This window comes from Bacillus rossius, chromosome 3 (genome assembly GCF_032445375.1).
Source record: "Bacillus rossius redtenbacheri isolate Brsri chromosome 3, Brsri_v3, whole genome shotgun sequence".
NCBI classification, from domain to species: domain Eukaryota; kingdom Metazoa; phylum Arthropoda; class Insecta; order Phasmatodea; family Bacillidae; genus Bacillus; species Bacillus rossius.
The window spans coordinates 14,645,898-14,659,067 of record NC_086332.1 but is presented as its reverse complement, the minus strand read 5'-3'; the positions used below and the strand labels follow the sequence as shown (position 1 = coordinate 14,659,067).

At 40.6% G+C, this 13,170-nt stretch overlaps 1 protein-coding gene across 4 annotated transcripts in view; it reads left to right on the top strand.

The window, feature by feature from the left end:
• LOC134530259 (general transcription factor 3C polypeptide 1) overlaps positions 1 to 13,170 on the top strand; it is a 73,423-nt gene that overhangs the window by 46,911 nt on the left and 13,342 nt on the right. For all 4 annotated transcript variants that reach the window (XM_063364949.1, XM_063364951.1, XM_063364950.1 and 1 more), the window contains exons 21-27: positions 1,430 to 1,564; positions 3,316 to 3,491; positions 5,479 to 5,590; positions 6,493 to 6,701; positions 7,625 to 7,799; positions 9,199 to 9,288; positions 10,670 to 11,049. In XM_063364949.1, coding sequence (XP_063221019.1) covers positions 1,430 to 1,564; positions 3,316 to 3,491; positions 5,479 to 5,590; positions 6,493 to 6,701; positions 7,625 to 7,799; positions 9,199 to 9,288; positions 10,670 to 11,049 — 1,277 coding nt within the window. The remainder of the gene's footprint in view (positions 1 to 1,429; positions 1,565 to 3,315; positions 3,492 to 5,478; positions 5,591 to 6,492; positions 6,702 to 7,624; positions 7,800 to 9,198; positions 9,289 to 10,669; positions 11,050 to 13,170) is intronic.

Sequence of the window (13,170 nt, the reverse complement as noted above, 5' to 3'; positions counted from 1 at the left end):
ACCTCCGGATGTTTTCGGTCCAGAGCCGAACCTTCCCCCTCTTTTTCCCTAGGGCCGACCGCCTGTTTTAATTAGGAGTTTTGTCCGCCACTCCAGCACTTAGTACTCTGACTTCGGCTACTTACCGCGTCTTCACGGCGTCACCTCTGTTAAGAGGCTTTTCGCGGCAACGATGAACTCGTTCGAATAAGGAATGTAGTCAGCTGTGTTAAGGGATGTGATTCCAGCTTCAAAATTCAGTAGTAGCCAGTCAGTAGTCGTGATTAGGAAACAAGTCATGTTATAATTGAAAGGTGTTTTTTTTTTTGTCTTACTAAATGATGATTTCTGCCGCGTCATCCGCGCAATTCTTGGTCCACGCCTTTCTGATGTCGGCGCGAGACATTTCTTGAGCCCAGGAGCTACACCCTGTTTGATGAGTTATTTCGGTCTATTTTTCCTCCCCCAATTCCCGTTTGTTGGCCTTTTCGTACCGACTCTGTTTGACTGTCTGGAAGCAGGTCTGATTCGTTGGAATTTGGCTTGTGTTTCAGACAGGGTCCAACATTTGGGCGCCAAAATTGCACCCGTCATGTTGTCCAGGACCTCCAACTTCATTTCTCTCTAAGAAGAGCTTCCTCCCGGCCAGATGTCCAAGCCCCGGGTGATAGTCTAAAATATAACTTCTCCCTACAACCAACGAAAGAACTTACCTTAATGAATACCAGCGAGCAGTGACAGAGAACTTAACCAATACGAATATGTAAAGTTATAATAATAACTATAATATGTCAGGAGGGATACTTCAAATTTCTGTTTCTGTGATTGTTCTGTTGTTACAAGTATAGTACGACTTGTTTTAATAATATCGGGCCGGCCCCCTTTTAATAACTTTAATATATTGTTAATACCCTTTTATGGTGAAACTAAACCAAATAGAAAACAGATTTATTTAAATTTTTTTTAATAAAACAGGAAACCTATAGACCAATCTACTTATGTAGTGTTTGTTTATTTATAATTTACCTTTATCTATTTAACGATCCACTAGCTTCCAAGTTGCTTGTGTGCTGGGAGTATAAAATTGTTTTGTTCACCACCTCGTGCCACCTCTGGTAAAACTTGTTTTTCTTTATAATTTTGCTCAGCCGTTTCCTAGGCCTTTTTTTTATTAAATTAAAATAATATAATTTTAGGGCACGAGGGGCGTATCAAATGGGAATGATAAGCATTTTCCCGCAGCCCTTCCCTGGGAATTCCACAGATTTTCGCCCGCGCCTAGGTGAATCGCAAGTATTGAGATCGCACTGTGAACTCAAAATTTATTTCTATGCTAATTTAATTAGTTTAATGTTTAATCTGTTTTCCTCATTTTTTCTTTGAATGCTTTATTCTCTTTTGCTTTGGGGATTAATTTACAACCAAATTAATATAATATTGTTTCATCAAGAAATACAAGAACAAGACGTCACGGTCCTGTCAAAGACGCATCCTCTATGTGATGAAGAACGTGTCTACAGCCTACAATGTTGCCCTTCACCTGGAAGAGATGTCACAGGATCCTGAAATATCCAGTCAGTTCAAGGTAAAGGCATAGCATTAAAGCCAGATATACACACTGTAGCTTAATTTTGTTATAGTAAAGTAGTCATTGATTATGAAAGTTTTTTTGATTTTTATCTGTAGAGACAAGATACTTATTAAGGTTTTTATTTTGTGATCAGTTATTTTTTTTCGAATGGACAGATTATTTTTATACATTTTATTTATAAAGATATGTAGTGTATTATATTATATTATTCTACAAATATAAAACAAATTATTCTTAATACTTATTCTACTAATATAGTCTCATTTGGTTTGATACATGATTTGATGCACTTTAACAATAACATAAATTGTAATAGCATATCTATGACAGAACTACTCAGGAAAATAAAAATAAAAATCTGGCAATATTTGTGTGTATGAAAAGTGTGCCAATGTCATTAATGTAAAAACTTGTTATTCATATGAGATGCAAGATAGAACAATTTTAAATTAATTATTTTCCAATTCATTTGGTTCATACATTTTTATTTTGATGCTATCACCATGCTAAATAATTTACTCTAAATTTACTGTAACAAAATATTTTATTTTTATAATTTGAGTTGTTTTGTGAGATTGCTGATTAATTTATAAATTCATTATTTCAGTTACATTTCACAGCAAAATGGTGTATTAACTGCATTAGGTATATTGGTATATATTGTATTGCTATGTTTAGCTGTGTTTTCCAGTTTTATTGCAATCCACCATATAATCTTGTCCCTCTATTGATTTTTTTTTGTATCCTAATAGAATTTTTTTTATAGCTGTTTGGCTTTGCTAAATGTTTGCATACATTTCAGAATAATTTTGTCGTGTGCCAAAGTCTCAAGGGCACCAACATCATTTCCCTCTCCACCACGCCTTACGTGTGCTTGGGACCTTGCCGGTGCCTGGAGACCGGCAGCCCGCCATGAAACACTTGCTCGACACCCTTCCAGAGCCTTGGAAACATGTGCGCTGACCTTCGCTGAAGCCTTACATCCCTCCTCCACCGCTGCTAACCCTACACCCCCCTACAGCCAGGATGGTATAAAAGGTGACCTGGGTTCGACACAAGCAGTGGAGTGGTTTCTCAGTGGCTGGAGTACCCCGCAAGAAGGTCCACTGCAGATCTGCCGCCCATAGATTCCACGACCTGAATGCTTGGGTAGGACTGGAAGTACCCTGCGAAATTGGTCCGCCGGGAAAACAGTCGCACTTGAGAAGGGATCGGTCGGTATGTCAGGAACAACCTCCTCAGCACACCATACCACCACGGGCCTGGTCAGCCAATCAACGGCAGCCACCAGCAACCCTTCTCAACCCCATCTCCGTACTCCTACCCCACCCAGATTAAGTCCTGCAAAAATATGTGGGGAGGGGGATGAAGTAGCGGGAAGCCCAATAAGCTTGGCTGGCCGAAGTGGAACCTGCCACCTAGATCTCGGGATGTCACCGCCATGCAGTACCTGACGGTATGACCCGACACCTGACCAAGCGCACAAGCCATGCCCACACCAGGGCCGTCGCGAGGCCCAACCCTGCCAGCGAGGCCGCTCCGACAGCAGCCAGCCAAGGGGACCCCAACCCCCTCTCCCGCCCCACTAATCCAGCTGCCCTGAGGTGGCGTAGCATAAAAGAAGGCTACCTAACTGGTTCACCACCCTCGGGTGGTAAGCAAAGGAGGGCGACAAACCTTTTTTTCCCTCAAAAATTAAACATGAGAATGGGAGAGAAAAAAAATGGCTTTCGCTTTGCTTACAGAACGCTCTCGGGAAGCTGCGAGCAGAAGAACTGAAAGAGGAGGAATTTGAAGCAAAGGTGTTTGAGAAGTTCGAAGCTCTTGTGGAGTTGTTGGAGCAGAAGTCCTGCAGAGATGGATACATGAGGAGTGGCTCTTCAGAGCTCGTCATCATCCCAGACACGGTGGAAGCCTTCAGGTGTGCTACCTACTCATTACGTGCTGCCTAGTCAAATAGGTGTTTCGAAGGCTGTGTTTGCATTAAATAATTGCCTGTTACAATTGGAGATTTTATTTATTTTTTCAAAGTTTGTGGTTGAAAGTCTAAAATTAAAGCAAATACATAAATATGAATATAATACATTGTGCTTCTGTTAATTGTTTTTTTGTTGGCATTGCATGTATCATTTTATGCATGTCATACACACTACTACTGACATACGTCAATTCCATCATCCCCCCGTTCTCTTTCTTCACAGCCGCGGCACCGACCCCCTATCTCTATTATTGCCTGAGCACAGGCAATCCCAATACACGCCCGGCTCAGTGCTGCTGCGTGACTTTGTACCACTATGTCTTGTTTTGATACACAAGGTGAGAGAGCCAATGCCTCTTCCCCTCTCTTCTCTGCCTACTTAACATCCGCTGCCAATCTGTCCTGCTCGCAACCTCTCCTTCCAGCCAGATTTTATACAATAAAATAGGTTTACAGGCGCCTTTTCTTGAAAGGTACCAGTTTTCGACCGTCCATTTCCGTATGTGTCGTGACTGTAATCGAAAGGTAACTGCTGTTGACCTTCCGTTTACAGATATGTCCAGTCTGTCTGTCTACTGGCGCCTCACTTGGCAGTATGGGGGCAGCTGTCAGATTCTGTGATTTGTGGTGTGCGTAATGAACAGCCTTGCATGGACTAGTCATGTACTCACTGGAACCTTGTGCGTGCTCTTGTTCAAGAGACACGGTCATGCCACCCGTGCCTCGGTCATGCTTCTTGTGACCCGGCCGTGCTTCCCGTGACTCGACTGCCTTGTGGTGAGGTGGCCACTGAGAGACGTGACAAGCATCTCAACCCCTCATTGCCTCCTTCCTGAGGAAGGAAGTTCCATAGTAGAGGGGCCAGGGGGCCAGCATCGGTGAAGGCACATCTCACTTTATTAGAGAAATTGGAAATTATTATTAACAATATAAGCACGAATAAATGTTACAGAAGCCCTTTCCGACTATAAAGTGCTACAGGTGTGCTCTCAGCATCATATTCAAGTATGTAAACGTACAACTGCTGAGGGATGGAAGTTGGAGCACGAAAGTAAAAAAGGCCAAAACGGTCCATATACAGGTAGAAGACAAACGCGTCTCCTCCTCGTCTGTTTTTTTTTTTAAAAGAAACCACCCCACAAACACACATATGCCTGCCTGCTCACATGCATGCACAAATGCATGTGAAAATGCACACCACACACATGCACACACACATGTATGCACACATGTGCAAACACGCAAACCATGTCATCCTCTAAAGTTCTCTAACTTTGCGCAAATAAAGGTTATGTTAAATAATAATTAAAAATAATGATGTGGCACCATTTACCAAAGTACCTAGTTAATTTTGGGATAACATTCTTGTTTTCTATTCTGTACTGTTTATAATGATAAGACTAAAAACCCAGATAAATTTTTTGAAAAGCTGATTTAAATTAATATTTGTAAAAAAAAACTATAAATTTGTTATAATATTGAAGTGGGAAAAACTTTAAATTGCAAATATATTATTTAGGCAGTAAAAATATGAGATATACAGGCATTTTTTTTCTAGAGTTTCTAATTTTTGAATTTTTATCAAAAATCAAAATGTTTTACACCAACACTGATTTTATTTTTACTTCTTCCCAGTCACAGTGGAATATTTTTGGTCCAAACAAGGAATAAAAACTTTTATGTGAGTGAAGAATTTATAATTGGGTTAAATAGCTTTCTTGGTGGTAATCAATGTATCGTTTCACTTTGCATTGGGGCCACAGTTCGGCACTGAAGCCTCAGCTCTTGCTACTTCAATCCAAGCCTGAGATCGTCTTGGGGGTTAAATAATTGTACTATAATTAATTTAGGGACCAAATAAAGGTAACTTGTTGGTGTTTGAATAATAAAACTGTTGCTAAAGTGAATGTTTCTTGTAATTTTGTTTCAGGAATGAGTGTGAAGTTACTTATCCGCGAACCTCATTAAAGAAGCGGATTAGTTTTCTCGAGGTCAAGAACATAGTGGATATTTGTTGTGCTGTCATGAACGCAGTGATTCACGTAAGTTTCACCGTTCCCCATTGTCCATTACAAGTGCGTAACACAAAAATCATAAGTCTAAACTATCTCCTTCCATCCTTCACTTAACAAGGTGTCTCAGGAGCTAATGATTGCTAAATCATCATGCTGGTGCTGCGATGTTATGGGTTTGATCTTTGATCCCTACAGTCTTGACAGCTCCGAGTAGGCATCCAAGTGTTGTTGTCTTAACCCCTTGCTGCCCAAAAGTATTAAAATTGTATAATAATTTATTTTTAATGAATATATTCTTTATTAGCTAATCAAAGGGTAACATCAAATTTTTTTGGTAATTTTTACATCGTTATAATTATATAATCCAGGTATGTATCATATTTGCTACATTGGGCACTTATGGTATAATATTATTTACTTATACAGATAATTTATTTTTATCCTTACCAAGAGCAAAATTGCAGGAATGGTTTTTATAAAATATTACAATTTGTCACACAAAGGTTTCACACAGTTTACATAAAAAATTGCAAATGTAAAAAATCTTATGAGCAAAATACTTCACCACTCATGTTTACAAATGAAACTCTGTGAAGCAGTTTCGTGATTGTGATAAACACAAATTTACTGAACATTTTGTGCACACCACACTAGAAAACATTTTACATGAAGGATATTTGCACCTCTGTCTTCTTTCTGAGCAGAACAGTGAGATGTAAAGCCCTTACACCTTCACCGCTTGCTTACAGGCTCACAGATTTGAGTAATGGGGTATTTGGCTCGTCACGCGAGCATGATGATGCATTTGCGATGATGGCGGCCGAGGACTCTTGCAGCTTGAGCACGGGAGTCGTCGGTGAGCCTCGGTGACGAACGAAGCGTTTGCGGGAGCGACGGAAGAATGTCGGTCGTGGCGCGGCTGCCCGCAGAGCTCGCTGTGCTGCATGCTGGACCAGTGCTCGGACACCTTCCAGCTGTTCCAAGTGTACCAGCAGTACCCGGACAACCTGCTGCGCTCCGTCATCGCCCGCCTCCACTCCAACCAGATGGTGTCCTTGAAGAAGAGGATCTCGCGCCGCCTTCACCGCACCAACCACTACATACCCATCTCCTCCCTGCCCTACCAGCTGTCCATCAGGTGAGGTCACTCCGGGCCAGGCCCCTCTCCTCGACGGCTAGGGCCAGCTTCACAGATAGTGCGTGCAAGTAAACAAGTGTGCACAAACACGCAATTTTGTAAGTATGAGAGTTTGAATGTACACAGGTGTGTAAGTACAGATGCAAGTGAGCAAATAATGCAATTGTGTGAGTGCAGAAATATACGGGTGTACGATAGTGCAAAATTCCCTCGAGCGTTATACTCCTGATTGCTGCACTTTTGGTCGCCCTCCGAGCATCGGTAGCAGCTGACTGCTTGTGTCAGCAGCGGCTGACCGATTGTCTCCTGACGGACGTGTCACGTGCGCATGTTTATGTTCGTCATCTGCTTTACGGGATATCGCATCTTTCACAGTAAACTAAGAACAAAATCAAATTATGACATTATATGCATCACAGAAACCTGGTTCATTGAATATAGTATGAATTCCCATTACTTTACAGAACAATATTCGATCTTTAGATATGTGGTATCCCAGAGAAATTTGTGTGTCCAGATATAAAAATAAATACAGGTACTCTATTGTACCATTTCATCACGGATATAACGCTCTTTATGTTAGCACATTATTATTATGTATTATTTTAATGACTCTTTCGGTTTTACTTAAATAGTCATTTATTTAGTTCAGTATGGTGCTGAAATTGCTCTTTACTGTTTGCAAACAATCCTTGCGTGAACCATCAGTTTATATCTGTGAGTCGTTAATTGTAATAACATATTTCTCAAGAAATTTTTATGTGGTCCGCCCTACAATTATTTGCACTGACTTCAAAAGGTTCCAGAACCGCTGGATAAAATAATACATCTGTGCTGCAGGCTGTGACAAAAATTTTTAAAAATCCAGGTATGTTGGTGGTGCGTTGTGATCCTCCATTGTCCTTGATCCTTAACTGTTGCAGCTACGTGAACCTGCTGCAGACCAAGTACCAGTTTGAAGTGTTCCACGAGTCGTACGAGATGTTGGAGAAGATGCACGAGTGTATGGGACAGAGAGGTGACGACAAGGGGATGGAGGTGGGCAACTTGGATGGAGGTCGCACCGCGGCCTTCGTGGAGCTGTTCGTCACTGGCAAGGTTGGGTTTTTGTTGGTGTTGGTGTTGTTGATGTTTGTTTGTTTTTTTCTTCCCCTCTTCCCTCCCGTTTAAATTAGAACTGGGCTGATACCGGTTTTCAATCGATTAGTCTGTCTGTATTGTCGTCTCACCAATCTTGCGTGATCGGAATCATGCTTGCCGATATTTCACGCCGATCAGCTACCGTGTTTACCTGCTGAAGGGCCCTGCGCGTGGTTCGCCTCTATAGGTTTTGGCCATAAAGTTCCAATATTTTTTCCCCTTAAGCCTTGCCCTCGAATATGGGGTGCACCATATGTCTGATTTCTGTGGAGTTCCACAGATACAAATGAAGTTTATATGTTCGACGTCTCATTTTATTGGCACATAATAAATAGGCACTGGTGTTGACCGTTGGTCCTTTTTCTTGTGCCCACTTCTCTTCCCCCTCCAAACTTTGTCTCATCCTTATCCCGGACCTGACAAAAAGACAAAGGAAAGTACCTAATACTATTTTTATAGCTGTGTTTCTCTTCCCATCTATTGTACATGGGTTTTTTTACTAGTTCCTTTTCCGTGGAGAGGAAAGACAGCAAGCTACTCTTTATTGTCAGTTATTTTTATAAAAATTAGCTCACACAGTACTAAACATTTGTGTGTCTGTGGGGGAGGGGGAGGTATCAATCATATCTTATTAGGTTATTAGTACCATCGTACCCTGAAAAGATGACCAGATATATTTCTGAGGCCGATTCACTATACTTATCATTCTATATCCTTTGTACAATTTTGCCCATTTTATTTTACTTACTAACTGCATGTTTGCTTTAGCAATACCGCTAATTAATTTAAGCAGGCAATATTTTGATTTTGAATCGCATGAATGTTTGGCCAAGTGGTTAACATGAATGGGTTACTTTCAAAATATTACTATACGGATTTAATTTTAACTGCTTCATTTCCTATGATTTATTCATGCCTATTCTTTAAAAAAAAAAATGCAGATATGCATAGGTTTAAGTCAATTTTACATAAAATTAAATTTATAACTATTGTGAAAATACATTCATGTCCAAACTAATTTTCATGGCTGTTAAAAATTAACTGTAATATCAGAGCATTGTGTTTTTGTACAGTAGTAGATGTATCTTTTTTATTTTTTTTATTTTTTTTATAGTTTAAGTGTGTATGTGAATGCTGTGCTGTTAGTAGACGACATATTGGCACTTACGCAGGATTACATTCTCCACTGTAATCTGAAATCCTGCTCGCCCTCGTACCAGTAGTGGCGCTGACACTTTGGTGCATCAGTCAAAACTATCAAGACAAAACTAGTAGTAGTACATTGTGAACCTGAAGTTATCTAGTTGGGGTTAGAATACTCTCACTGTGCCGGTACAGTTGGTGTGTTGTGTTGCAGGTAACATTCGAATTGGAGGTACCAGACCAGATCATTGTTTTGGATCCAAGGATATCGGATAAAGATGAAACCTTCGCACGTATTGTCCAGGTATGAAGTCCCTGTTATCAAATGATCTGATTTTTTTTTTCTTCCCCCAAGCGTTTGGTAGATGGAATGACCGGGTATATCTGTCAGCTATCCAGAGCTGATGTGCCTTATAATGAGAAGTAATGTAATGTGTGTGTGTGTTTCTGAAGTCGAATCATAACCATAATCAAACTGCAGACTATTTTTTGTTACATGTTTCAGAATTTTATCGATTACCATTGCATTATATAATGTTTCAGAATGTTTGTTTGCAAATTTTGTGCCAGATGTTAACTGAACATTATTCCTGAGCTTTAGAATGTCACGAACATTCGCACAATTTTTTACCACTATTATTATATATTTTTTCTAATTAAAAACTTGAGTAAATAATAATATTTCCAAATACTGTTTGTGCCAATTTTAGACTAGAGCTGGATTAGCCTCATAAAATTTGGTCATTTCTTGTCCAACAACCATTCTTCCTTGTCAAGTTAAAGAATTTCAGCTGGGCCGAAGAAAAAAACTTGCACTACATAGTAAGAAAAGAACAAATAATACAATTATTATAGGTAGGATTTATGAGAAAAGTAAGATTGTGCTAACCCCCCCCCCCCCCCTTCCTTCCCCTATTTTCTTGTTTGATTTTACATCAGTGGCAGTTGTGATATGAAGAAAGAAACTCTGACTTTCTTGAGACTTTCTTGAGGACTTTCTTCTGTATTAACTTGCATGATTTCTGATTAGTATTACCTAGTTATTTATTTTTATGATGGACTCTTTGCAACCCTGTATGTTAATTTTTTTTTTTACATTTTTAACTTGAATTAACTTAAGTTAATGTTTTTTTTAAAAATGTTCAAAGGGGGTTTTGGTTATAAATTTTATAGATGGTAATTATCTAATATTCAGTTTTGTTTACTGTTCTAAGACATTTTGTGTACTCTTGCTTTTATAAATAATGAAAGTTGTGCATCTTCAGTTACTTTATATTTGGTGGTATACCATGGTAGGAGGCATACTGTCTTCAATACTGGTACACCTGTTTTGACAGGTTCTATAAAGAATTGTGCATCTTCAGTTACTTTATATTTGGTGGTACCATGATAGGAGGCATTCTGTCTTCAATACTGGTACACCTGTTTTGACAGGTTCTATAAAGAATTGTGCATCTTCAGTTACTTTATATTTGGTGGTACCATGATAGGAGGCATCCTGTCTTCAATACTGGTACACCTTATTTTGACAGGTTCAATAAAGAACATTTAATAACTGAATATACTTATAACAAAATAAATATTGATACTTAATATTCTCTCAAAAGTCTGAATGTTTCTTGGATCGCGTGTCAGAAAAGGTCTCGCCTGACGGAGTGTGTGTGTGTGTGTGTGGTGTCTTGCAGCGGTACCACGACGTGGTCACCAGCACGGGGCGGTCGGCCTCCTTGAAGAAGCTCTACGGGGGCGCGTCGGCCAGCGCCGCGGGGGCCCCCGGGACCCCGGGCGACTCCGACTCCGACCCCGACGTGCCGGACGCCTTCGACAGGCCCGTCGAGGACGTCTCCATCGTGCACCGCAACGTGATCGCGCGCGCGGCGTCGCGCATCGCGCTGTACCTGCTGCGCGAGGAGGACTCCCAGGGCAGGCTGGCGGACGAGCTGCAGCACGCGCACGACTTCTTCGTCCTGAACTCGTGCAAGGTGTTCTGCCGGCCCGCCCCGGGCGCGGGGTTGCACCCGATCTCCCGGCAGAAATCCGACACTGTTGTCGACGACATCAAAAGGTATTCACTATGAATGATTCAAAATAATATTTATAATATTTGTAAAAATTAGTCATGTGCATGTTCCAAAAAAAATTTCAAATATTTTACAAATAAAACATTACTAGGAAAGATTAAATGATTGGTTAGAAAATTGATAATGTATTAACTCAAAAATAATTTAACCCCAAACTTTTTTATTATGAGTTTATTAAAAATTATTTTTATTAATAAAATTACATGATATTTACTAGCCTTTCTGTTGTCACTTTTGTCTAGAGAGTGATTTATATGGCCTTTTTTGAAACAAGGAGTAGTTGGGGAAAAAACATTGAGTTTTATGACTGTAGTTTAAAAGCCATTGGTCAGAAATGTGAAAGAATTCTGCAATAGATAGACGGAGGTCAGGTCGCCTGGGAGGATGAAAGAGGAGGGGGAGGGTGTTCTACCTTCGGAGGGGTGCGAGTGTTGTAAAAGCCCTCTCCTGCCAAAGGACATTATCATTGACCCTAATGTCTTTCCTAGCTGCCACAGCGAAGAAAAGTAGAAGTTGAAGCATCACAGTGACTAACTCCATTTGAACTCTCTCCCCCTCCCCTGGAATTCCAAAAGTGTTTTCCTGTCTCATCTGTCACACTGTCTGACACACCAACCCCTCCCAAAAATTCAGAAAGCTGTAAACACGAGCAGACCAAAGTGGCATTTTGTGAAGGAGTTTACAGGCAGATCATGTAGTTTTTCAACTAAGCAGAGGTTCAGGAGGCTGAGCAGCAATGAAAAGTGGCTTAAGTGATGTGATGCAGTGTGTGTAGTTTCGCAACTAAGCTGTTCCCATCGCTGTTATTTCACGTTCTTCTAACTTTGAGATGCAAGTTTGCTATTGTAATAATGCAACCATCACCTTTCTTTTGGTAAAACTCATTGCATTATGTTCAGGTAAATGCTATGTACAGTAAAACCTTTTTGTTGCGACCCCATTTATTGCGACCACCTCTCTATTACAACCCAATTTCGAGGAACCGTGAAAAAATTGCCGAAAATCCGAAGAAAATCGGACAGAAAAAGAGTTTCTTGTGGTGAGTAGCGTGTTACTGCGTTTCTCTTGCCGAGTGCTTCCTGTCGACCGCTGTCAGCGCTTAACAACCCCCATTCCACGTCCCTTTGCCGGCAGGGTGCAGATAAAGGTTTTTGTGGCAACGTGTTTACGTTTAGCTTTTTGCGAGTGTCTAGTGTGGTATGCAGTTAAGGCAAAGCTACCTGCTGGATTTCTCTTGATTTTGATTACTATCGGTTGACAATACACAGCGACCGACTGGATGCACGCCCGCCTCGACTTGTTTTAACTGCCGCAGCGATGTTTATGTTGACAGCTCAAGCAATTATCTTTTCCCGTGGGTTGATAGAAAAAGGTCGCTTCACCCAGCATAAAAAAAAAGCTACGCCACTTATTCCCCGCGCAGGTAACACACTGGCTGCCGTCTGTCTACCCCGCATTTATCTTTCTTCTAACATTCCACGTCTCGCTACTCGCGCGAGCAATAACTAGGGCCACGATTATATGGTGAATCGCGAAATTTCCCGCGAATTTATATGGAAAATGTGAAAAAAGCGATTTTTAAGAAAAACCGCTAATAACACCGAAATTACATAATACAAGTCTCTTATATTTTAATGTGAAAAGCTTGATAGTCAAGACTTGCCCGGGTCCTGGTTGATAAGCTGGAAAAATTTCCTGCCTTGCATTTCTACATGCTTCCTCTAATCAGCTTTAGGGCGCCGCCTGGTCAGCGTGTGTGTTAGTGAAGCGGGATGATAAGAGCGACGCTCAATGGTAGTTCTAGCGCGGTAAAACCTCTAAGTGCAAGGCTCTGAACTGGCGCGCAGTCATCTCGTTCCCGTCAGATAACTGTGAAATTTGAGCGTGACCGTAACATTATATGGCGGAAAAATAAAGTTAAAGGTGTAATGGTGTAATGCATTTACCTATGATACTTTCGAGAAATTTGTAACGGGTTTTTTACACCTAAAACTTCGAAAACATGCCTTTTAGCCATTTTATCTCATTAGAACCAGTTGGACATTAACAAATTCTTAAATGCTTTTCGTAAACAGACTCCAGTCGGATATATAGTGTAGTTTTGA